The 24,918-nt window shown below is 38.9% G+C and overlaps 1 protein-coding gene across 1 annotated transcript in view; it reads right to left on the reverse strand.

Annotated features, from left to right (window-relative positions):
• LOC127649617 (contactin-associated protein-like 2) overlaps positions 1–24,918 on the reverse strand; it is a 71,265-nt gene that overhangs the window by 39,866 nt on the left and 6,481 nt on the right. The window contains exons 2-4 of the mRNA XM_052134816.1: positions 10,092–10,202; positions 2,145–2,338; positions 1,394–1,541 (exon numbers count right to left, since the gene is read on the reverse strand). Coding sequence (XP_051990776.1) covers positions 1,394–1,541; positions 2,145–2,338; positions 10,092–10,202 — 453 coding nt within the window. The remainder of the gene's footprint in view (positions 1–1,393; positions 1,542–2,144; positions 2,339–10,091; positions 10,203–24,918) is intronic.

Consider the following 24,918-nt stretch of genomic DNA (forward strand, 5'->3'; position numbering starts at 1 on the left):
GACAACAATAATAGTCTCATAATAAGAATGAGTATCAAAAATGTCCTTATCTTCTCCTTTATTAAAATCTGGATATCAAATATACTGACTTTAGTAGAATGTTTAAGCATTATATGAACAAAGCAGATCTACTGTATAATTTTCCTACAGTATTTAAACTGCTGAGCATGACTTTTATCAGAAAACACAACAATAATAGCCTAATAATAATAACTTTGAGTTTCAGTAATGTCCTTTCATCATTGTAAAGTGCATTTCACAGTTGAGTCGAGGCATCAACACTCACCATGCAGGAGAAAAAAGCAGGAGGTGTGCACAATAAACATTGTAAACATTTATCTGGAAGAGAAAAACATGGCAATTGCTTTGATTGCAGAAAATAAAAAGAGGACTTGTTTATGTTTATGTATTAGCCTCATTCTTTGTTTTTTGGGGTCTCTGGATACTCAGAAAAGATAAGGTATTAATGCATTAAAATAAATGTTGAGACATTCGGTATCTATTAATACATTTGGACAGTTTTAAAATATTTATTGTAGCTTTGTACTCTGAAAGAAATCATTTGTGAGGCAAAACGTGTGAAAAACACTTTGGTGTGAAGCTGGAGCCTTTATTACATAGACTTCACAGAACTTTAAAGCTCCAAAAATCACAAAAGTCCACATAAAAGTACTCCATATTACTCCAGTTGTTCAATCCATATCTTCAGAGGCAATATGAAAGGTGTGGGTGAGAAACAGACAACATTTAACATTTAAATATTTTTTTTTATACTATAAATCTCCACTTTCACTTTCTTTCATATTTTGAAAGTGAAAGTGGAGATTTATGGTAAAACAAAGTACTTAAACATTGATCTGCTTCTCATCTACACCTATTATACCACTTCAGAAGACATATATTAAACCACTGGAGTCATATGGATTACATTTATATGGCCTTTATAATATTTGGAGCTTCAAAGTTCTGGTCCCCATTCACTTGCATTGTATGGACCAACAGAGCTGAAATATTCTTCAAAACAACTTTGTTTGAGTTCTGCAGAAGAAAGAAAGTCATAGACATCTGGGATGGCATGAGAAGTAAATGATGAGAGAATATTAATTTTGGGTGAACTATCCCTTTAAAGATACAGTAGCAATAATCGGACCATTTAATTCTAAGGGTCAGGGAGAGGTTTGTAAACTAATTTATGACTGTGTTTGATGCAAAAAAACCCCCCCAAAAACCCGTACCTACCATTATGAGTGGACCTCATTGGAAAAAAATTAAATGCTAGAAAAAAATATATTATATGGGTGCTTTAAAATGTATGAAAATCCCCCATAAAGGATTCACTGCAGAGAACAGACAGAATCACAAAGAGAGAAATCTGTTTCTAGCAGACACTCACAGTAAGCGCAGCCATAGAGCTCCACTCTCAGTCCAATCCGTCCCTCCTCACTCCAGTCTAGCGGGATAAAACGCACATATCGAGCCACAAAGGGGTGCTGAAGTTCATGACGCACGGCCTGTTCTGAGTTCCAGTTCCCTGAAAATGTCTGAGACAGAAAAGAGGAAACTTCATCAAGGCTACATTACTGCTCATTCTGAGAACACAGATCAATACGACAGTCTTGGTACATATATCTAGGAGAACTGGCTTTGCTCCTCAAATTAATTTAAGCTCTCTGCTATTTAGCATTTCAGTGCAATTATGTAACGAATGGGTCAATAAGAGCAGTAATGTTCAGTGTCATGGAGAATCAGGGTAATCCTGTTTCCAATCTTGAGATAAAATATGCAAATAAGCATTTGAGAAATACATCAGTTTATAAAGTCTGTTCTTTTTCATGCTAAAAAGGAAGCTATTAGAAAGAAACACATAAAAAATGAGACATCTTTAATATCTCAATTGTTTCTCCTAGACAGCATTTGGAAATTACAAATAAAATCAATGTACGAGGCCTATACGTTTTCATGTTAAACATGAAGGAAGATGTATTGTACCGTCTAAATATATTTTGAGATAAAGTTTCACTTTTGTATAAACTTATGTGGGTCATGTGCAACATAGCATCAGCTGTTTACACTCAGTTCAGGAAGCCAAAAATAAATATTTATTCCCTGAGCAATAAATCATTCTGCATTCCCTGTAAACTCACCCATATGTTGCCGTCCTGCCGATAAGGTTTCCAGTTACTTGCCGTGTCACTGTAAAGAAGCTTGTACTGTTTTGTCCAATCAGAGCTGCTATATCTACCCTGTGTTGCTATGGCAATGATCTGTTCCCTGGCCCTGAGGTCCACCTGCAGCCACTGGTACCTGTCAGAGTCTGACGGTGACCATCCTCCATTGCCTTTGAAAGAAAACACACATGAAATCTAAAATTGATCTGAAAACAGCACGTTGATGCAAAACTTGAACTATGATGTTTTAAGTCTGTATGCTTTAGACTCTTATGCCACTGGTTTAAAATGCTCCATAAACACTATATTTTCCTACCGGTAGCCAAAATGTGCAATGGACTAGACATACCATTTTTAGTGTTATGAATGCAGAGGTGGGTAGAGTAGCCAAAAACTGAACTCAAGTTTTTTAATAATTAATTACTCAAGTAGAAGTAAAAGTACTAATGTTAATAATTACTTGAGTAAGAGTCGAATTAAAAAAGTACTCAAGAAGTGAGTAACTAGTTACTTCCGATCAGATCGGATTATTATTATTAACACCTTGTGTGCATGAATCATGTACCCTCTGTTAAAGTGATTGTAATATAATTTATTCATTCTTATGTTCTAAACCAGTATTACTTGGACACAATGAACACACATAATTTTTCACTTCCATTAGTTTGTCATTTTTGAAAGGGCATGGTGAATGTTGATGTCAGTCCCTGACATTCTGCCTAACACCATGTTTTTCGTTTCAGAGAAGACGAAGACACAAAGGTTTGGAACAACGAGAGTAAGTCTTAATGATAAAAGAATATTATCATTTATCAAACCTATAATCATTTCTGCAGAGCTACTCTCCCACCTGCAGTCGGCTAATGAGCGACGCCTTGTTGAACCAACACAAAGAGGCACCAAAACACTTTCCCAGACTTTCGGTTTCACTGTCCCTTGTTGGTGGGATGACCTTCCCAACTTCATCCGTGAAGCTGATTCACTCTCTGTCTTCAAAAAATGGCTAAAAAACACATCTTTTCCATGAGCACTTAACCATGCACTCATAAAATATTATAATATATATATTGGATATATATATATATATATATATATATATATATACACTCTGGCAGCCAAAAGTATGTACAGTAATGCACAGATTTTGCTCATTTGGAAGGAAATTGGTACTTTAATTCACCAAAGTGGCATTCAACTGATCACAAAGTATAGTTAGGACATTACTGATGTAAAAAACAGCACTATCACTATTTTAAAAGTCATATTTGATCAAATCTAGACAGGCCCCATTTCCAGCAGCCATCACGCAAACAACTTATGCTTGAGTAATCATGCTAAATTGCTAATTTGGTACAAGAAAATCACTTGCCATTATATCAAACACTGCTGAAAGCTATTTGGTTCATTAAATGAAGCTTAACATTGTCTTTGTGTTTGTTTTTGATTTGTCACAGTATGCTATAGACTGGCGTGTCTTAAGGTCAATATTGGGTCAGAAATGGCAAAAAAGAAACAGCATTCTCTAGAAACTAATCAGTCAATAATTTTTTTGAGGAATGAAGGCTATACAATGCTTGAAATTGCCAAAAACCTGAAGATTTCATCCAAAGATGTACACTACAGTCTTCAAAGACAAAGGACATAAAGAGATGTGGAAGGCCAGATGTACAACTAAACAAGAGTATAAGTACATCAGAGTCTCTAGTTTGAGAAATAGACGCCTCACATGTCCTCAGCTGACAGCTTCATTGAATTCTACCCTCTCAACACCAGTTTCATGTACAACAGTAAAGAGAAGACTCAGGGGTGCAGGTCATATGGGAAGAATTGCAAATAAAAAGCCACTTTTGAAACACAAAAAGAAATGGTTTGAGTGTGCAAAGAAACACAGACATTGGACAACAGATAATTGGAAAAGAGTGTTATGGATCTTAACCCCATTGAGCTTTTGTGGGATCAGTTAGACTGTAAGGTGCGTGAGAAGTGACAAGACAGCCACATCTATGGCAAGTGCTACAGGAATTGTTGGGTGAAATGTCACCTGAGTATCTGGACAAACTGACAGCTAGAATGCCAAGGATCTACAAAGCTGTTCTTGCTGCACACGGAGGATTTTTTGATGAGAACTCTTTGAAGTAGTTCTGAAAATAAAATTCAAATTGTAATAGTAATTTTTCACATTATTAATGTCCTGACTATACATTGTGTGACTATGTAACCGGCCCTGGTGGCCCCGCTCCGAACGGGACTCAAACCGGCGTCTCCGGCGTGTGCGCTAACAAGGAGGCTAAAGACTACAGCCTCTAGTGTCAGTTGCTAGTTTACCTCTTGAGGTCACGAGAGTGAGGTTTACACACTGCACAGCTATCTACCAGCTGGCTCCCGTTACCACTATACATACATCAGTTGAATGCCACTGTTGTGTTTGCGTACAAAACATACAATTTAGGTTTGCAGATCTTGAGCGCGGCTGCGCGAAAGCACAGATAAAACATTACCCTGTGTTCATGGCCATGCACTAAAGTGCTTATCAGACAAATTTTACACATGTCGGGAAAATACTGAAATTATGGGACATTTTGGGACAAATTATTTTCATTAATATTTCACTTAAGTAAGAGTAAAAAGTACCCACCATTAAATCTACTCTTAAAAGTAAATTTTCTGCAAAAATTTACTCAAGTATATGTAATGGAGTAAATGTAGCGCACTACTACCAACTTTTGCATGAATGAACCAGAAGTAATAATAATCACAATTTTTAACATGTCCTTCTTGACTCATTATTTAATCAGACTGCCTTCTAGTTAAAATACTAGAAGGCAGAATACGGTGTATATATTACAGTATATACTAAGAAGTACACTTGTATTCTATTTTGAATACATAGGTCACGCATCAGCAATACACTGTAACATACTCCTGTTTGAAATATTTATTGTTAAATACTGCATACTTACATAGCAGCAGTATACTGCACAGTATATATTGAGAAGCATTTCATTCTGGATATATAGGTTATGTGATAACAGTATAGCATTCTACTGTTTAAAATGTTTTTGTTGCATCCGGCATACTTTTTTATAAAACATTTTATATAGTAGGTAGAATATAGAGTATACTCCACAGTATAAACTAACTAGTAAACTGGTGTTCCATTTGGAATATACAGTGGGTATATATAGTGGGTAAATAACAACCAGATTGAGCCTTACTTCCATGGAGAGTACTGCCGCAAAAACTTTAAATTCACACATGTGAGACACATTCGAAAAACCACCGCCAGAAGGTGCAAAGCCAAGGGACACTTGTCACCATCATTTAGTAGTATGAAGAAAGTGAGGTTTATTATGATTTAATAGTTTTTCTATCAGTTTGGAATGCTCAATTCCCACTACTTCGGAGGTCCTCGTGGTGGCATGGTTACTCACTTCAATCCGGGTGGTGGACAACAAGTCTCGGTTGCCTCCGCTTAACCTGCGCATATTATCATGTGGCTCGCTGTGCATGACACCGCGGAGACTCACAGCATGTGGAGGCTCATGCTACCATCCACAATCCACACACAACTTACCATGCGCCCCATTGAGAGCAAGTACCCCTAATCGTGACCACGAAGATGTTACTCCATGTGACTCTACCCTCCCTAGCAACCAGGCCAGTTTGGTTGCTTAGGAGACATGGCTGAAGTTACTCAGCACACCTTGGATACAAACTTGTGACTCCAGGGGTGGTAGTCAGCGTCTTTATTTTACTTTTGACACTTTGTTCAAATGTCTTGCACCCCTAATGAACCTGCATTCAAGCAGATGTTGACCCATTGAGTCTATTACCACATTACAAGCCGATATGGCAGCGAGATAAACCTTGACTGTAGAAAACGCCATGCCTTTATTTAAAAGTTCCTGCAGAAAACACAAAAAATCTGCCACTGAACATAAAAATGGAACAATGTGGCCATTTGCACACCACTGCTCAAACACAGTCCATTTCTGATCATACGTGGAGCGCGATGAAGCAGCTCTCGCTCTCTGAATCATTTCAAGTACCATGTGGGGTAAACCAGTGACACTCAAATTTAGCCTCTCATGGGCCAGGCCCAAAGAGCTTCTTGGTCCGGGGTGGGGTGAAATATTTCCTCCAGCACTTCTGACAAGAGATCCCTACGCAGAAGGAGCTGCCAAGGCTGGACACACATAAGTTGAACTATCTCCACCAGCCACAGAGGACTGGAATGTGCGTAGCCCGTAATGAGAGAAAGCACACACCGCTCAACGCAATACGCTTTTGTGCCAGGCTGTGTAGCCGTTGAGAATGCATGCTCCCTGTCTGTTTATGTATGCCACTGTTGTTGTGTCATGTGACTAGGATTTTGTGGCTTTGAAGGAAGTGCTTCAATGCTAGAAACACTGTCAATAACTCCAGAAAGTTTATGTGCATGTAAAATAACAAAACAGCATAAACCGGCTAACTCACCAGAGCTGTGACAAACCAAGACAATGAGCACTGCAACCTGTGTAAATAATGAACATGATGTCTGAGCAAGATTTGTTTTCCTTGCTCCAAATGCTCTAGAGTTGCTGGAGTGAGTGTTTGATGTCTTAGATTTGTTCTCCTTGCTCAAAATGCTCTACAGTTGCTGGAGTGTTTGATGTTTTTTTTAGCATCATGCCTGCCGCCGCACAGTGATAGTGGGGGTTCCCTCTACAGGTCATTCGCCGGTGTTACGGTTTAACTGGGACTGAGTTTTGAATAAACTTACTACATAATGTTGGCATCCTTGCACAGATGAAAATAAGTGGTATAATCATTCTTGAACTGCAGAATGACGCCAAGAAAATGTGACCTACATGATCAGCGCAGCTTAAAGGTGCAGTATGTAAGATTCAGAAACTCTTGTTAATAATGACACCTGTGGCCGTTAAGTGAACTGCAGCCAGTTGCCTGTTGCTCGTACTCGCGCTCCTGCACACACACTCCATAGGGACGCGAGTGAGCATCGACCAAAACAATGACATATCGTACAAAGAGACTGAACTTGATTCACCGACATCATTATGACAGATGAGGTAACATAATTAAAAATACACAGTTATGATTGTTTTACTACAAACTTTGACACTGTATATTATATTTGACTCTCCAGTGCAGGAACAGGGTTAAAACACAGTGTGGATATAGGTCTGAATTTTCGAGACTGTAGTCATGCATGTAGTCTTTGCATGATACATTGAATGAATTTATACAATAGCCTATGTCAGCGTTAGCTAGCTAGCCAGCATTATCAATATCTATTAGCTAAATTTGGTGGGTGATTCATTTCATGTTAGTTTATTGTAGTTTACCTTGCTGAATAATTACAGATTAAAATTGATTATGACTGTGCTGGCAAGATCAAGTTAGTTAAAATTACACAGATCAATCTTTATGGCACTATATTTCACATGCTTAGCAGTTATGTAATCTGACCTGTCCAATAAGAAGAACGGCAATTCAGGGACGGTTTTGATCCCCAAAACCAAACGAAGGTCCCTCCGGGAATCAAATGCCCTGCCGATGTTCACTCTAGTTCGCTCGACTGCAATCACGTTACTGCTTAGCCAAATGGGATTCAGTAGATAAATGTTTTTTTGGCTCACTCAGAGTTTGTGTAGGAGTCGGTGTTGTGCAGGGAGCTGGACGTTTTGCTGGATTCCATCTCTAAGATAACGTTATATAGTGTTGCAGTTTGTTGTCGCTGTTGAATAGCGGGAAAAGCTATTACTGACTGAGGCAAGGCTCTCGGGCTCACACATAAACGTCCCATCCTTTGGTCTTTCCTGGAAAAACCGACCTGCTCCCTTCACATGAAAATCAGTCTACAGGCTTTAATATGCAACCTAGGAAGTCCGGGAAGGGCTCAATTTTTAGGCATTACAAGCCGTTCACACATTGACAAAGAAAAGGTGAATATTATATGAAAATTGTTACATACTGCACCTTTAACAAAGTGTTTTCAGTTTGAGCTATTAGACGGCGATAACAATAGCGTAACATACTATTTTGTAGTAAAATAATTGTAACCACAAAATTAAAAAGGGTTACTATATTAACATCATATAACTGTAGTAACACCATTTTAATATCATAAAATCCATGTGTTCTGCCCAAAAATCATGGTTACTAAAATATTACTATAGTAAAACTACCTTTATATTTTTTATTTATTATAAATAGTAATAAAAAAATATTAAGAGAGGAGTCAAGAAACAGAATGGGAAAAATAATACACCAAATGCAGACCCGAACCCTGGTTGTACAGACATCGGCACACCGATGTTACGATCCACGCCGTTGGATCGACACTCCCATTGCACTTTGTTGTGTATTTCTACGTTATCAATAGGCTATTGGGGTTACATCTGAAAGCAAATAGTCTCTGAAAAATAATCACTCTGAAAATGTATCAAGCTTTTGGGCAACATTAGTTAATAGCAAATATTAATGACAAAAAAAAATAGCACAATAAATAATGAATAAAGCTCATAACCTACAGTTTTGAACTTCATAGTGTTTATGGTTATAACATGTATCACAAATATTATACAAATAATGTGGTCACAGTACTAACTTCCACCTTAATTCATCCATCCATCCGTCTTCAACCGCGGGGCAGCTGCTCCAGCAGGGGGCCCCAAAATTCCCTATCACGAGCCACATTAACCAGCTCTGACTAGGGGACCCCGAGGCGTTCCCAGGCCAGTGTGGAGATGTAATCTCTCCACCTAATCCTGGGTCTTCCCCGAGGCCTCCTCCCAGCTGGACGTGCCTGAAACACCTCCCTAGGTAGGCGGCCAGGGGGCATCCTTACCAGATGCCCAAACCACCTCAACTATACCCTAATTCATGTAATGGAAAATTGTGATTCTTTTTCAAATATTTTATAGTATTTCATTTGATAAGTATTCTGCTCCCATAAATAATGATTCTGTTCACTTTTTCTTTCATTTTATTGCCAGAAAAACATAACATGACACAATGGTATACATACAAATGAATAAATTCACATTTGATAATCCTGTTTAAAAACAGAAAATACGGGCTAGCCTATCGGCACATTAAAAGAAAGCACATCTTTAGAGTCTAAACAGTTTTGGGAAGTCACAATTGTTTGAATATGCAGTCTAATGACGCTCACTCATAATGTCTGTGCATATGTATATAATACTCACAAAGCTAATTATCTTCTAAAGAAATGTGAATTAATAAATGCAAACAAATAACTCTCCAATGCGTAGACATGAATGCTGAATGCTGCAGTAAAGTTTTTATCATATGTCTTCATTGCAAATTTTAGGCAAAAATAAATGTTTTGGTGTTTTAAAGTTTTTTTTAATTTTGTCCTCTTTTTGTATTTTTTTATGGCTGTTGGCAAAACAAGCTTAACTTGCCCTACAGCGTCCAACTTAAAGGTCGTTGTGCTGGGAGAAAGAGCTTTGAGGTGTTCAGCTCTGGTCTGTTTAAATTATATGTTATGGCACCCCTTAGCGGGTTAGAGCTGCTAAAGACCCATTCACGCGGTGATCGCAGTGGTAGAAAGCCTATTCTGAATGGATACCCACTGTACAGGTCATGTGACAACAATATAGTATACTACTGTTTGAAATGTTTATCATTGCATACTGCATACTGTTTCACATACTGTACTTTTTCAATAGTACGCAGTATATCATTTATATGTACTAAGAAGTAAACTAGTATTCAATTCCGAATATATAGGTCAAGTGAAAATAATATATGCTGCATATTACTGTTTGAAATGTTTATCATTGCATGTCATCTACATAATGTTTCATATACAATTTGTACTTCACATTTTGTACTAAGCAGACAGACAGTAAGCTAATATTCCCTTCCAAAAATATCCTTAAAGTCCATGCTCACCTACTCTTCTGTTGAGTTTTGCATAGCCAGCCCCGAAATCTGCTGCCAGCACAGAGGAACTGGTGAAGGCGCTGTAGGGAAGTGGAGAAGCCAAAACCTCATCACATCTCTCTAGAGAAAGACAAGGTAGAAACAGACAAGCAAGATGTTTGTAATGTGTCCCACAAGCACAATTTAAAATCACAATAGAGAAAAATCCAAACTGATTCAATGGCAGTTCTAGAAAAAATAAACAAACAAAAGCATCCATATTAACGTCCTTTTAAAGGGATAGTTCACCCAAGAATGAAAATTCTCTCATCATTTACTCACCTTCATGCCATCCCAGATGTGTATGACTTTCATTCTTCTGCTGAGCACAAAGGTCCATACAATGCAATTAATTCAAAAGACTCCAGTGAATAAATGTCTTCTAAAGCTATCCAATTGGTTTTGGGGGAGAACAGACCAACATGTTACTCTTTTTTCAATATAAATCTTCTTCTTGGGGATCATGATTTTAATTTTGATTACACTTCCTAGCACCATCTAGTGCAGTATAATCGAGCCTGGCATCACAATCATGTCTAGAGAGTGCAATGGCAAGATGTGCAGTTAAAGATTGTCACCCAAAACCAAATGGATCTCCTCAGAAGACATTGATTAAATCACTGGAGCCTAATGAATTACTTTTGTGCTGACTTAATGTACTTTTTGGAGCATTAAAGTTTTGGTCACCATTCACTTGCATTGTATAAACCTACAGTGTAGAGATTTTCTTCTAAAAATATTTCATTTATGTTCTGCAGAAGAAAGAAACTCATACACATCTGGGATGGCATGAGGGTGAATAAACAATGGGAGAATTTCCATGTTTGGGTGAAATATCAAATTAACATCTTAACAATGCATGCAAGGGACAGTGGAGAGGGATCTGTAATTTTAAATGTTCAGGGAGGGAGGGGGTAATTTTATATAATTTGATTCCACATTTTCTGTTATGTTTATTTAATTTGTTGAATGGAATCAATACAAATTGTTAAAAATAAAAAAACAATGCAAGGAATGTCTGTTTTGTACAAAATCCTGAAAGTTTATGAAATCTTGCAAAAATCGAACTTTTGTATCACTGAAAGGCTCTTCATATTTCTGGCCACTGTGTGTGCGGTCAGTCTGCAGAGTTTGAATAGGCCCCACGTAACCCAATTTATCCTGCCGAAGATAGGAGACGTTCAAGGACAGAGCATATGTACTCCTTTCTACATCAACAGTTACACCATTATAAATCTCTGTTCCTGCATCTCAAGAGTACCAGAGTTAATATAAATAATTTTCAAACTTTACTTCTTCCAATCATATAGAATAAATAGGTATTAAAAAGCTAAGTATTCTATAAGATGTTTAGCAAAATGTTTATGTTTATCATTTTTTGAGTAAACTATCATTTCAACAGTGACTGTACAACTGGCTGATACTCAATGTGAAACTGACATGGATATGAAAGACATCACAGACAAAAAAATGAAGTCACGTTAAATTAGTTTAATACACAAATTAACCATATTTACATAGACGTTGTTGCAGGATTAAAAGCAGTGGAGAAATGTTCAATGAGTCATCCTGCAGCAGGGTTACATACACAGATACTGTACATGAGCAATTATGTTCTGCTGTGAGAGGATGTGCCTGCTCTGTTATGACATGGTTGCATTTCCATGACATGTTCTACATCTAGTAAACCCTTTCAGAGATCACTGTAAATATCAGCAAACACATTTGGAATGTTGACCTTCATCCTGATGTGAAGTCCTACAATGGGCATTCACCCTTTTGGGGGCACCATGGTACTAAATTATTACAATATTCATGTGCCATTGAATTTACATGGTTCTCAAACACATTTCCAAAAACATGGCAATGCAGTTGTCCTTTTCAGTACTTTTAAGTGCTTTGAAGCAACACCTTGAGTTGCTGGCAAACGATACAAAGTATTTGCACATTTTGTTTCAATTGTTCATAGGTAAATATCAACTTCATCCAGCGCTCTGTTAGTTCTTAAAGTTCCCGATACTGGTCTACGTGGTAAGAAACGATGAGGTGCAAAAGAGTCTGTTTGCATCCTGCAAGACTAATACAAGGCATGCCCACTACAAAGCAAGCAAGCTCCTACAAGTTACGCCTCCCTCAAACAATAGCAAAATCATACCACCATGCCACTAGTTGGCGATAATGAGGAGAAACGTAATGAAAATGAAGAGGAGAAGAAGCTGTACCAAAAAAAGGTGCCTCAGGTTGTTCCTGGAATGGCCCTATATAATTCTGAAAAAGTTCTTATTCGTTCAGGTAAAAAGTATTTCTAAACAAGCAAGCAACAGTATACCGTTTGCAAACATACAGACACCCGCTATACCGCTGAGGGAGGCATTTAGAAGAGTATTTAAATATGAGGATGCTACATATAAATCCTAAACTAATGTGACATTAAGGTGTTATCATTGAACACTTGTCATGGACAATTGACCCAAGTGTGGCGAACTGGATTCATCTGGCGATCGCGTTTTCATAAAAAAGTATGAAGTCCTGTTTAGATATTGCATGTTTTTGTTTGTACTCCTGGCACAAATAACTAAATTGCTGTTACTGGAGCATTGCTATCATGAAACAGAGATTGGATATCAATAATGAACCCCTAGACCTTTGAAATGATGTATAATTTGTTAACATTAATTACATTTATAGACGGTAAATTATATATTAAATGTAAGCAGAGTGGCGTCACCACCGCTTCAATAATAATATCACCCCCCCATTATATGTATAGGATCACATATACTGAGAGTAATGTACACTAAATTCCCTTGTGTGATAAAGAATACAGAAAACAAAGCAAACCTGAGTGGTATAGAGATTGAATCTTTTATTAAATTAACTTTCCCTTAAAACACACACACACACACACACACACATACAGATACACATCCAGGCCTACCTAACTACTATAGTGCAGTTGTAGTGAAACTATGATGAGAAAGAGAGAGATAGAAAGAGAGAGAGAGAGAGAGACTTTTGACCTTGAAAGACCCTTTTTATTCTACACCATTACAAGTCTGAATTCAATAAAATTACAAAATGATGATAATAATAATATTACTGTAACAATAATAGCAATAATAATAGTAATAATGAACATTATAATAATAATACTGTGGCAGGGCGGAGGGTGCGGGACAGAGAGATAGTTTACGGACATGTCCATCGTGTGTGTTTGTTGTCTGTTTAAGTTTATTATTAAAAATATTATTTACATTGTCAAGCCGATTCTCGCCTCCTCCTTTCCCTGGAACTACGTTACACTGGTGCCGAAATCCGGGAAGGAGGAGGGATACGGCGTAGTAGAGTTCTCGCCACTACCGTCCACCCCAACGGAGCAGCCGCGGCCATATGCCGGGGGACGAGGAACCCAGCCGCCTGAAAGCAGACCACGGCCACCGACTGTAAGGGGAGAAGGGGCTCCTAACCGACCGCCTGGAGCGGGAGAACCGCTGCCAGGGGCAGGGGAGACCCCTTCTGTTCCCCGAGATCGCGGCGGTGCATTCCCTCTGCCAGGGGCTAGAGGTCTGCCTCTGATCCGCCCGGAGAGGTGCGGCTGTCGTCCGATAGAGGGTGGAGGAGTGGCCGAGGAACAAGCTGTGGCGTGTCGGAGAACTGGCGAGTAAGAGTTTTTTTTTTTTATCTCTCTCTCCTCTTTCTCTCTCACTGCCGCTCTGCGTTGGACTTTTCCCTCTCTTTTAAATTTTACAGTGTTTTTTTGGGGGCTACTACACTGTTACAGTACGTACCCCCCAGTTTAATTATTTCTGTTTCCCTCCCCTTGTCCCCTCCCTCGTCCAGGTAGATGGGGATGACCTGCCGGCAGACAGGGCTTAGGGCACGCCCTCCCCCAGGGAAAGGGGGGGGGGGTGTACGTCATGCTGGGGGCTCCCCAGCCTGAGAGAATGAGGGAGGAATGTGGCAGGGCGGAGTGCGGGGCCGGGTCGTGATCCTACACACTCGGTCCCGTATTAGGCTAGCCTCTGAGAGGGATAAAGGTTGACTGCAGAGGATCGTGCGGGAGAGAGAGATAGTTTACGGACATGTCCGTCTTGTGTGTTTGTTGTCTGTTTAAGTTTATTATTAAAAATATTATTTACATTGTCAAGCCGATTCTCGCCTCCTCCTTTCCCTGGAACTATGTTACAAATACAAATACAAATGATTGCATTTTACCAATTAAAACCAGATTTCCAAACTCACTTATAGTCACTAGTGACTCTCTCGCACCCCACCTCATTTTAAAAAGAGCTACATTATTAGTTTGCTGATAGCATAACAATTCTACAACTACCCTTGATTCCACCAATGAATTCAAAAAACAACAACATCTCAACATCTTAGCATCCCATTAAAAAATTGGCAAGCGTACACTGTCCTTGCCAAGACTGCTTGTACCTACAACACAATATAAAAAGGGTGTTTGTGAAAGAAAACCCAAATTTTGTAATTAGTTTCTCTTAGTGGAACCAGTCTTGGACACTCACAAAATAGGTGAAAAATCGTGTCAGATGCCTTACAAAAGGAACATTCAGGTAAAACCATTGTATTCAATTTGGAAACAAGGGTGTTTGAAGCCACCACACTGTGGCGTATTCTCTACTGCAGATCTACACATTTCTAGGGATAGGAGGCTTGTACAACAGTCTCCATGGTGGATTTATATCTCTGGGCACAGAAAGGTAAGTCCTCCATTTTGTATCTATCCTTTCTTTCAACTGTTTGAAATGTGCTGATTTAGTACAAATATGATATAATACTTTTTTCCCCAAAACTTTGAAATCCAAATCTTCAAATCCCATTAACAACCAAGTCTTACCAGTTTTCTAATCAAAACCAAATCTTTGGGTACTGCTTTTAGTGCAGGAAAAGTCTGAGATGTAAAGCCATTCATTAAAGCAGAGTTTATAAATGAAATTAGTGCTGGGGGAAAAGAAGCTTTAAGGCTCCTGACTACCCCTTTCATTGTTCTCAATGACCTTATCCCGACCTGATCAGCAAGCAACTGAACAGTTCGCCAATGACCTGATTTTAGATCAAGCAAGTCCATAACTGTGGCTATTCCAGCAATTTAAAACATAGTAATTACAGAACATGATAATGGAGACTGCACCTTGAAGAGAGGATTAAAGAACAAGTGTTCTGCACCACCATAATTCTCATCATCTACTCACCCAAAATTTGCCCAAACTCCACGATTGAAAACCTGACACATACAAATTTAAAAGAGAACAATGTACATTCTCAACCAAAGGTTTTTCAATTAAAAATAACTGTTTGTCAAGGTCTGTTCCCACTGGAACTGTAAAAATAGACAAACTGACAATTAGAGCAATACAACAGATTTTGCAAAGTTTACAGTCTCATTGCTAAGATTAATGACTCAACATGTATAAGGCCTTGACCTCCTTCTGCAACGGGAAGATAGAGCACCCCAGGAGGAAGTCAACTGTGGCCATTCCAGAAAAATTCAATAAATGCCTTTGAACTTTTGTTAGCAGTTCTTTAGGAGGATTTAATACTGCAACATAATCCCACAGCATTGAATCGGCCAGATTATTGATAACTAAACCTCTTCCTCAATAAGAGGGCTGTGGAAGAATCCACCTCCATTTCTACATTTCACCAATCACCCGGTCAACCTTACCTTCCCAGTTCCTCTCCATTTACTGGACAGCTCCAAAATAAATGGCAAGAACTTTTAAACCATCCTGGGCCCATCTACACTGCTGTGGTATTTGAGGACGTCCTGTGCTCTGCTAGTCTCCCAACAACGAGGCAAAATTTTCCAAGTTAATACACACAGAGGTAGCTTTTTGAAAAAGTTTCAAACATGAAATTGTGCCATCAACATCTTTTGAATTCCTGATAAACACAGTTACTTTCCAGGATTCAACTATTGGACAGCTCTTGAAAGTTCAGCCATAGATAAAGGGTTCTCAAGATTCATCTTATCCCTCTCTGTTAATTGTGGTGAGTCGCTCAGAAGTTCATCAGCTGCTATTCCATCACATGGCTTTGACTGATATAGATCCTCATAAAAGGAAATAGCAAAAGTGTTGATTTCCATTTGTACTGTTGTTTCTCTGCCACCTGGAAATTTCAACTGATGGAGATATGCTCTCTTAAGTCCAAAGAAAAAAGTAGTAGGAGCATCCATCTTGGAAAATGTAGCCCTTAAAAGGGCCATTCTGCCTTGTTCTTCCATTAAGTTGCGTAGAAGAAGTTTATTCCTTTTAAAATAGTCTGTGGAATTTAAGCTACCTCAAGTGCTATGACTACTTTGCCCAAGAATTTCTTGTTTGAGGGCTTTCATTTTTTCTCTTAAGGCACTTGTGCTATGTGCAGAATACTGCTGACAAAAGATTTTAATCTGGACTTTACCAACATTCCACCACTGACTTAAAGATGGACAACTTAGTCTCTCCTCTCACCAAGACTCCCAGAAATGGTGAAATGAGTGAACAAAGCAGTGATCCTGAAGTAGTCTATTGTTAAAGTGCCAGGGTGATTTATAAGATTTAGTGGACATGACAGAGACAGCCATAGAAATGTAATGATGATCTGACAGAAAATTAGGCGAGACACGGTAGAACTTCTAAAAAACCTGCCCCTATTGCGTGCATCAACATAAAAACAAGTCTTGCTCCAGACATATTATTTGAGTTATCTTTCAGCCAAGTGTCCTGTCTAAGCCCAGTAAATGTATTGCTCCACAAATCAACAAAATTATAATTATCAACTATACTTTTATGTGTCACGAACACCGGTGAAGGCGCCTCCTCCTTCGGCCTTCGGAGATCGCATTCACCCGAGTATTGACTGCTTAGACTACATTGCCTGTAAGCCAGCATACCTAGGTCTGATTATCCCCCAGCTGTTTCTTGTTTTCTCTGCCCTATTTAACCATGTCTATGAATTCCTCCATTGCGAAGTCTTGTTTGCCCCGGCGACATGTCCAAGCGTGTTTAACCTGAACTCTAGATATTCTGTGTACCAACCTAGCCTGTTTCCTTGACTATGATTGTTTGCTACCTGCCCTGTTTACTCCTTGCCTGTTACTGACTACGATTGTTTGCTGCCTGCCCTGATACTTTGCCTGCTCTTATTACGTCTCTGCTTTACTACTACATACTGTTTGCCGGCTCACGACCCTGCCTGTACGACCTGAGTTTGACTTATTCGATAAAAACCGCTGATGGATCCCAACCAACCTGAGTCTTCATCACATTATGAGTCTTAGCTGAACAAGAATGGGGTCATTATGATTCCAATCCAAATGCTGATTTAAGGTACAATTAAAGTCTCCTCCCAGTATGACAGTCCTATCCTGAGGGCAGCGTGATAGTGCATCAGATACATTTAGAAATAGCTTTCAGCTATTGTTTGGGGCATATACATTAAATATAGAAAAAAAATTGTGAAACATCTACAGGTAAAAGTCTTCCAGGTATTACCTCATAAATATCCGAATGACTACAAACACAGGGTGAAAACAAAATTGCAACACCTGCGCTAATATTTGTGCAGTGACTCAAAAACACATTGCCCTTCCAATCACCAATCGACTATGATTGGCTCTGTGGATCTGTGTGCGTTTCCTGAAGTAAATTCACATCTCAATTTTTGAGAAGTAAATAGTTAAATAAAGAATTTCTTTTTAATGTACTCCGGCAACCATTCATATTTAAAGACCCGCTATTAAATGATGTCATAAAAATGATTAAAATAGGGCACAAAGCAGCCAACACACCTGCATTTTGACACTTTCCATTACATATTTATTGTTTTTTCTAACAAGATTTTAAACCTTTTTTTTCATATCCTTTTCTCCCAATTTGTAATACCCAATCCCACTACTTAGTAGGTCCTCGTGGTGGCGCGGTTACTCACATCAACCCAGGTGGCAGAGTACAAGTCAGCTTCTGAGACATGGCTCGTTGTGCTGACACTGTGGAGACTCCCCATTTGGAGGCTCATGCTACCCTCCGCAATCCACGCAAAACTTTCCACGCGCCCGTTGAGAGCGAGAACCACTAATCACTCATTCTTAGTGGCATCAAGAATATAATTTAACTGTTCCATATAAACCATATAAAAAGAGGGCTTTGAATGGGAATTAAGATGATTTTCTGCAAAACTTCCTTGTAAAATCGCATCATTATATTCTTCTATAGTATCTGAAAATTCACGTTCAGAGTCAATCTCTAACAGCTGATCATCAGTTTACTCTGACAGCACATCCATGTCACTCTGTGGCTGGCTGCTGCTTTGTAACTGCAAGCCTGCAAGTTCATCCTGCTTTTCCACGTGCTTTGAGTCACTAGTTATCCCAGCAATGATGGGCTCCACATCAACTCAGACTTACGCACTTTCAGTTATATCTGTGCTGATGACTACGGAAGCATTGCCCGCATCTTGTGCAAGCACATTAGAACTCTCTCCACTGTTAAGTGAAGCAGCAGTTTTATCTTGCTGATCAGTTTTTCCGCACTCTTTTCTACTTAATTATTGTTATCCAGGCTCTATCTCATTTTCAGCCTCCCTATTCACAGGACATGTTTGTCTAACGTGACCCTGTTTCCCACAAGTAAATCATCTCATTGTATCAGTAGTAATACAAATCTTATAATCTTTCCCATTCAAAGTCAATTTCACAGAAACCTCCAGTGTCAGCATTTAGAACCATGTACATTTGACATCTAAATGACATGACATGCTTTAACTACGGATTCTTTGAACCAAGCGGAACCATTTTAATCGGTCCAATCTGCCGTAACATGCAAGAATGCGCTCAAGTGTATCATTGGGGGATAAACAGAGGTACATTGGATAGGATAACCCTTTCGAGGGGTTAGAAAGCAGCAAAACTGGAATGAAAATATCTCTCACAGATAATCCATAGTCCACTAAATCGTCAACCATGGATATCTCTCTCAAAAATATTACAACTGCCTTATGCATTCATAATGCATATTCAATGCACCAATTGCATTACTAAAAGCAGTTAAACAATCTTCCACTGACACCATCTCATCTGGTAGACATTTACACCCATGCTGAGCAGTCAAGGAATCAAACCCATCAGAGTTCGACCCCATTGCTGCTCTCTTTACCGGCAGAAGTTGGCAGATCAATATTACAAAAATACCACTGTAAAAATAAACGTAACTAATGAACATTATATCAGAAAAGGAAAGGAAAACAAAGTTTGGAAACACACTCAAACCCGCTGCTCAATCACTCACACAATTCCCCCAAAAACGCACATGCACACAGCGAGAGAGAGAGAGAGAGAGAGAGAGAGAGAGAGAGAGAGAGAGAGAGAGAGAGAGAGAGAGAGAGAGAGTGAGAAAGAGAGAGCTCTGAGCAGAATCTGTGAACGGACAATTGAGTGCTCTCCTGTTGAGATCGACCTTTCATTTACACAGAGAGCAGCTGAATCTCTTGGATTCAATTCTGATCTCTCTCTTCAGCCTCGGTTGATGTTTAAAATTACTTGAGGGATACTTCACACCAAAACAAAATAAAAAAATTAGTAATTATTTACCCACCCTAATATTGTTCTAAACTAATATGACATTCTTTCTTTTTCAGTACACAAAGGGAGAAATTTTTAAAACATTCTGCTCGCTGATGTCATACAATGGCAGTGGATGGTGACCACCTCTCAAGCTTCAAAAGGACACTAAATTATAATTCAGAAGTCTAACAAATTATTCCTTGTGACTCTGAAGGCAAGCAATAAGGTTTGGTGAGAAACAATCTAAAATTGAATTTATTATTTAATGAAAATCTTATCTGAGATTTGCTCTCCTGTGAGCTTTCATGAGAGTGCACAAGAGCAGCAGAATACACAGAAACCTTTGGCCAAAATCAAGTAGTTTTAACTGGCTAGTGAGATGCTGGCTTCAAAATACTGTTATAACAAAGATTTAGTAGATTTAGTACCAGTGCCAGTTTTCTGCACACTGGGCTGCGTGACGCTGCAAATAGAAACCAAGCAATTGACAGAATGTGTTAATCAAAACTGATTAACATAGAAAAATAACTTTTATTTTGTGTCGCATCACATCTTATTATGACATGGTGTGACTGTGGCTGCCTCAGCCTCTTCCATCCCTCTCAGTTTGATATCCGAATACTCCGGTTCATACAAAAAGGCTAGGCATAAAAATGCATCTCCTCTTTGAGGTTTCATGTTTTGTAAGTTCGGTTCTCTAGTTTGTGTGCAGCTGTGATATTTCTGTTGTTAATATCTCTGTGGTGGTCCGGTTGTAGTAAACAAAGCGAGTTCTCACGAGTGAGACTGCTTGAAATGCTGCACTTGTGCACTTTCATGAATGTCAGTCAAAATTGTACCTTAATAATAAATTCAATTTCGGTTTGTTTCTCACCAATTGTTATCATATGCCTTCAAAACAAGACATGAGCCACATGGAATAATTTGTTAGGCTTCTGAATTATACTTTAGCATCCTTTTGAAGTTTTAAGAGTTGGTCACCATCCATTCCTCTCAGCAAGCAGAATATTTTTTCAACATTTACTCCTTAAGAACAACACGAGGGTGAGTAAATAATGACTGATTTTTCATTTTTTGTTGTACTATCCCTTTAAAGAGATTATGACATGAGGAATAAAAATTTTCTTGATCTTTTGACATGTAAGATGTCAAAGTACATTGTACTTTCAGAACTCAAAACTTCCTCCTCACTGAAAAAAGAGCATTTGTTGAAACCAAGTAACCAAAACTACTTGTTCTCTACTTCCTCCACATTGTGATGTCACACCATAGCATGTGAGCGGAGTGGAGCCAGAGTGGTGATAATTCCACCTGAGTGGAGAGCGCCTTTTTGAAGATTGCACTCCATTCGCTCAGGCCGCTCAGTGATGCTCGCGCAACCCAGAATGCGCTTTGTGATATGCTGGTTTAGGAATCTGTGAAATAAGCAGTAGGCCTGAGGTTGTGGAGTTCAAACATTGTTTTAGTGAAGTTGCAAACCTTATACATATATACATAGAACGAGGAAGGAGAATAAATCGAAAGAGAGTGGAGACAGACAGTGAGAGACCTTGGGAAACAGGAGGAGACAGAAAATGAGTAGGGTGTTTTCTATTAAACTTTGTATGACCCAAAGGGAGGTGTGCATGTGGATATTAAAAGGAACATTTAATGAGCAGAGCTGGTGCTGATAACACCAAGGTTGCCAAAAAAGGCATTGAGATGAAAGTTGGGGCCCAAAGTGACCAGCTGAAGGGAGACGGTGAAGACGAAATTAGGGGGGGATAAGATGATGTTATTGGATGAAGAGGCCAGTGGCGCGGACTGGCCATTAGGAAGTCCGGGAATTTTCCCAGTGGGCCGGCAGTGAAATTGGACCGAATGGGCCACGATAAGCTGAAATGGGCTGCCACGTTATGACAGTGACAAAACCCCCATAAAGGATGCATGATTCTGAAGTGTAATTTCAGATGCTAGGTGATCAACTGGCATCTCGGCTTTGTTGCTTTGTTTAATAAAGTCTAATCTTTGATATCTGGAACCCCCCTGGACTTTGAGAGTTTTCTTGCTAAGAGGGAAAGAATTTCCAATATTCCACAACACTGCCAGCTAGATGTAAGCCTGGTCCTGCGGGAATGCGAACATTAGAGCATCCTCAATTGAATATGTAAGCTTAATAATACTGTATATTGGCAAAGCATATTTCCTTGAATCCAGGCGAACACACAAACACACAAAATCCCTTCATCAAAACTTATAAACATGTATGATCTCATTTCTCCAAAGCAATTTTAGGAGAAGCACCTGATTTTCAATCTCTAATAATTTTATTACCTTTGACGTCCCTACAGTAGCATCCACCGAAAGGGAAACATTAGCCAGCAGTCTGTTCTACTGCTCTGAGGTCTGTCCTTAATCCAACTCTTACCTCATTACACACAGTTCTAAATAGGCAGGTTTAAACTGCTGAGTCGAGGTTACGTCAAAAATAACCCTTGTGTCCTTTGAAAAAAGATGACTGTATTGTTGGCCTCCTATTCTAGGCAGTAATACACATTCATGTACACCAATCCAGTCTATAGACTCAAAATGTAATTTTCTTTGTTTTGGAGAAGAAGTGATCATTTTAATGATGCTGGGTAATAAAACAGGCTCATTCATACTAAACTAGCTTCTTCTAGGGTTAGTGATGTTTTCAAGCCACTTTCAAGCGTTTTCAGTTCTGAAAGTTACAGTGTGCGTAAATAGTCACTAAACTCATTTTTCATTGTGTTCCCTTTGAGGTATCATTTGGACTGGTTACTTAAAAGATGATAATTGATTTGAACTTTAATGTGTCAAAACTACCAGAACACATATTGTAATTCCCTATTAAAGGGGTCATGACATGAGAAACCAAATTTGCCTTGATCTTTTGGTATATAAGAGGTCTTTGTATCATTAAAACATCCTGCAAGTTTAATATTTTAAGACGTCCTCCCCATTCTAAACGAATCATTTATTTAATCAAGCTCAAAATACAGCTCGTTCTGGATTCATGGTTAGAAGTGACGTGACGGTTAGAAGTGACGTAACAGCGTTTGCATATGACCGCCTCAAACACAAGATAACTACGCTTTAAGCGCCAAGACAACTACGCTCATTTCAGTATCGCCGTGCGCCTCACAAGTGTTCAGTCGATGGACAGCGAGCTCTGACAGAGACTACTTGTGCACAGGAAAATTACGATGCCACACAGATGTGCTGTTCCTGGCTGTGGTCAAACAAAACCTCTGAATAAGCTGCCGAAAGATCCAGACGTCAGGGAAAAATGGATGCAGTTTATTTTTTGCGGACGTCCCAGTCATTTTAAGGATGACTGTTTTGAGAACAAATCTCAATATGATGCTGGCTTTGCCAGAAAACTGTTGCTCAAAGATAAGTCCGTGCCGACTATTCTGGGAACAACGACGACGCAAACTGTAAGTAATCTATTTTAAACTTTAAACTACTTTTTAAAGCGCAATTTCATTCATTATGAATAATCACAGTGTTTTTACTTAGTTTACTTGCATATTGTTCTGGCTGGGGGCGTCAATAATTGATACATAGGCACTGACGTTAGCCAATCATAACAGTGGGCGTTAACACTGAAGTCTTAAATGGAAAACGCCCCCAAAACAGACTGTTTGAATCAGAGGATGAGAAACAGGGTGGGAAAAGGTCATAAATCACTAGATTTTAAAAGTTTTTCTTAAAAAAATATATATTAATACTATAATTGCACCTAAGGGAACATAATAATACAATAAAAAAAACCATGTCATGACCCCTTTAAGTTTGCAGTAAACAAACACCCATGAGAGAAAAACAGAACCAAAGGAAGAATGTAATACTTCATTCTTCACAGTTGACTGCGGTAGTCTTGCAGAGCCAGACATTTGCAAACTTTATTCTTTGTTGCAGAAGTGTTCATCCTGTCTTCCTGAAAATTGCTTAGAGACCAGCCAATCAGACTGAAGCAAACCTGGTTTTGAAAGACTCTTGCCAATAGATCGCAACAGTCTGGTTCTGGAAGTAAAAATCATATACATTTTTTCTTGACCAACATCCACTTCAAACATTCAAGAGAACTTAAGAAACAGTGGGCTTGTTTAAAGGGCTTAAGGGCTGTAAAGTGCAGATTTATGGGCTTTTTAAGAACATTTCTGTTCTGGGGCGGCTGTGGCTCAGTTGGTAGAGCGGGTCGGTCACTAATCGCAGTGTTGGTGGTTTGATTCCCAGCCCACACGAATCCACATGTTGAAGTGTCCTTGGGCAAGACACTGAATCGCAAGTTGCTCCCAATGGCAGGCTAGCGCCTTGCATGGCAGCTCTGGCGCCATTGGTGTATGAGTGTGAATATGTGTCTGAATGGGTGAATGTGATGCAGTGTAAAGCACTTTGGTAGGTTAAAAAAGGCGCTATATAAGTGCAGACCATTTACAGGCATGCTGTATATTTACCAGCGTGGGAATGCACAGTCTGGAAATAGTCTGAAAAAAGTCTCAAAAAACGACTGATATGACCGATTTGCACAGGATTAAAATGACTGATATGACCGATTTGCACAGGATTAAAATGACTGAGTTCTGGCAATAATTACATTAGCCATGTCCCCATTTAAAACTAATCCTTCCAAATAGGGCTTTATAAACCTTTAAAAACAGACCAAACAATGAGCCCCAAGGTTGTTCATCGATGGTATGTACTTCCATTGAAGCCATCAGTCCATGTTATTTTAACTTACTTGTTAAAAATCGTGTTTGATAGTGGAATTCCTGGTGAACAACTACATTACCCATGATCCAGCATAGAAAGCTTCACCAATCAGAGAACTGTTGCCAACATAGCCCATAAAACGAGCCCAGGTGCGAACGCTCCAATGACGCACTATAAATGATGCAACCAAGTCAGCCTACCATCATCAATGTGGTGGTTACTTGTGTATTTGTACAAATTGGAATATTTAGCAATAAATGCTATGAAATGTGCTGTACAAATAAGAATGAAAGTGAATAAACTTAAAATATATTCATGTACAACCTAAAATCAATAGTTTTATATATTGCCATTGTTTTTTATTCAATTCACAATGCTTCATGGGATTGTAGTTTGTGCCCTTGTGGAAGATGTTAAGTACACAGTCTTGTACTTTTGACTTTTTGTCCAATTTTCAAATACTTTTTTACCTCAAAATAAAGTTTTTTCCTCGGAGCTGGTTGGTTTGGTTCATGG

The sequence above is a fragment of the Xyrauchen texanus genome, chromosome 9, assembly GCF_025860055.1.
Source record: "Xyrauchen texanus isolate HMW12.3.18 chromosome 9, RBS_HiC_50CHRs, whole genome shotgun sequence".
NCBI classification, from domain to species: domain Eukaryota; kingdom Metazoa; phylum Chordata; class Actinopteri; order Cypriniformes; family Catostomidae; genus Xyrauchen; species Xyrauchen texanus.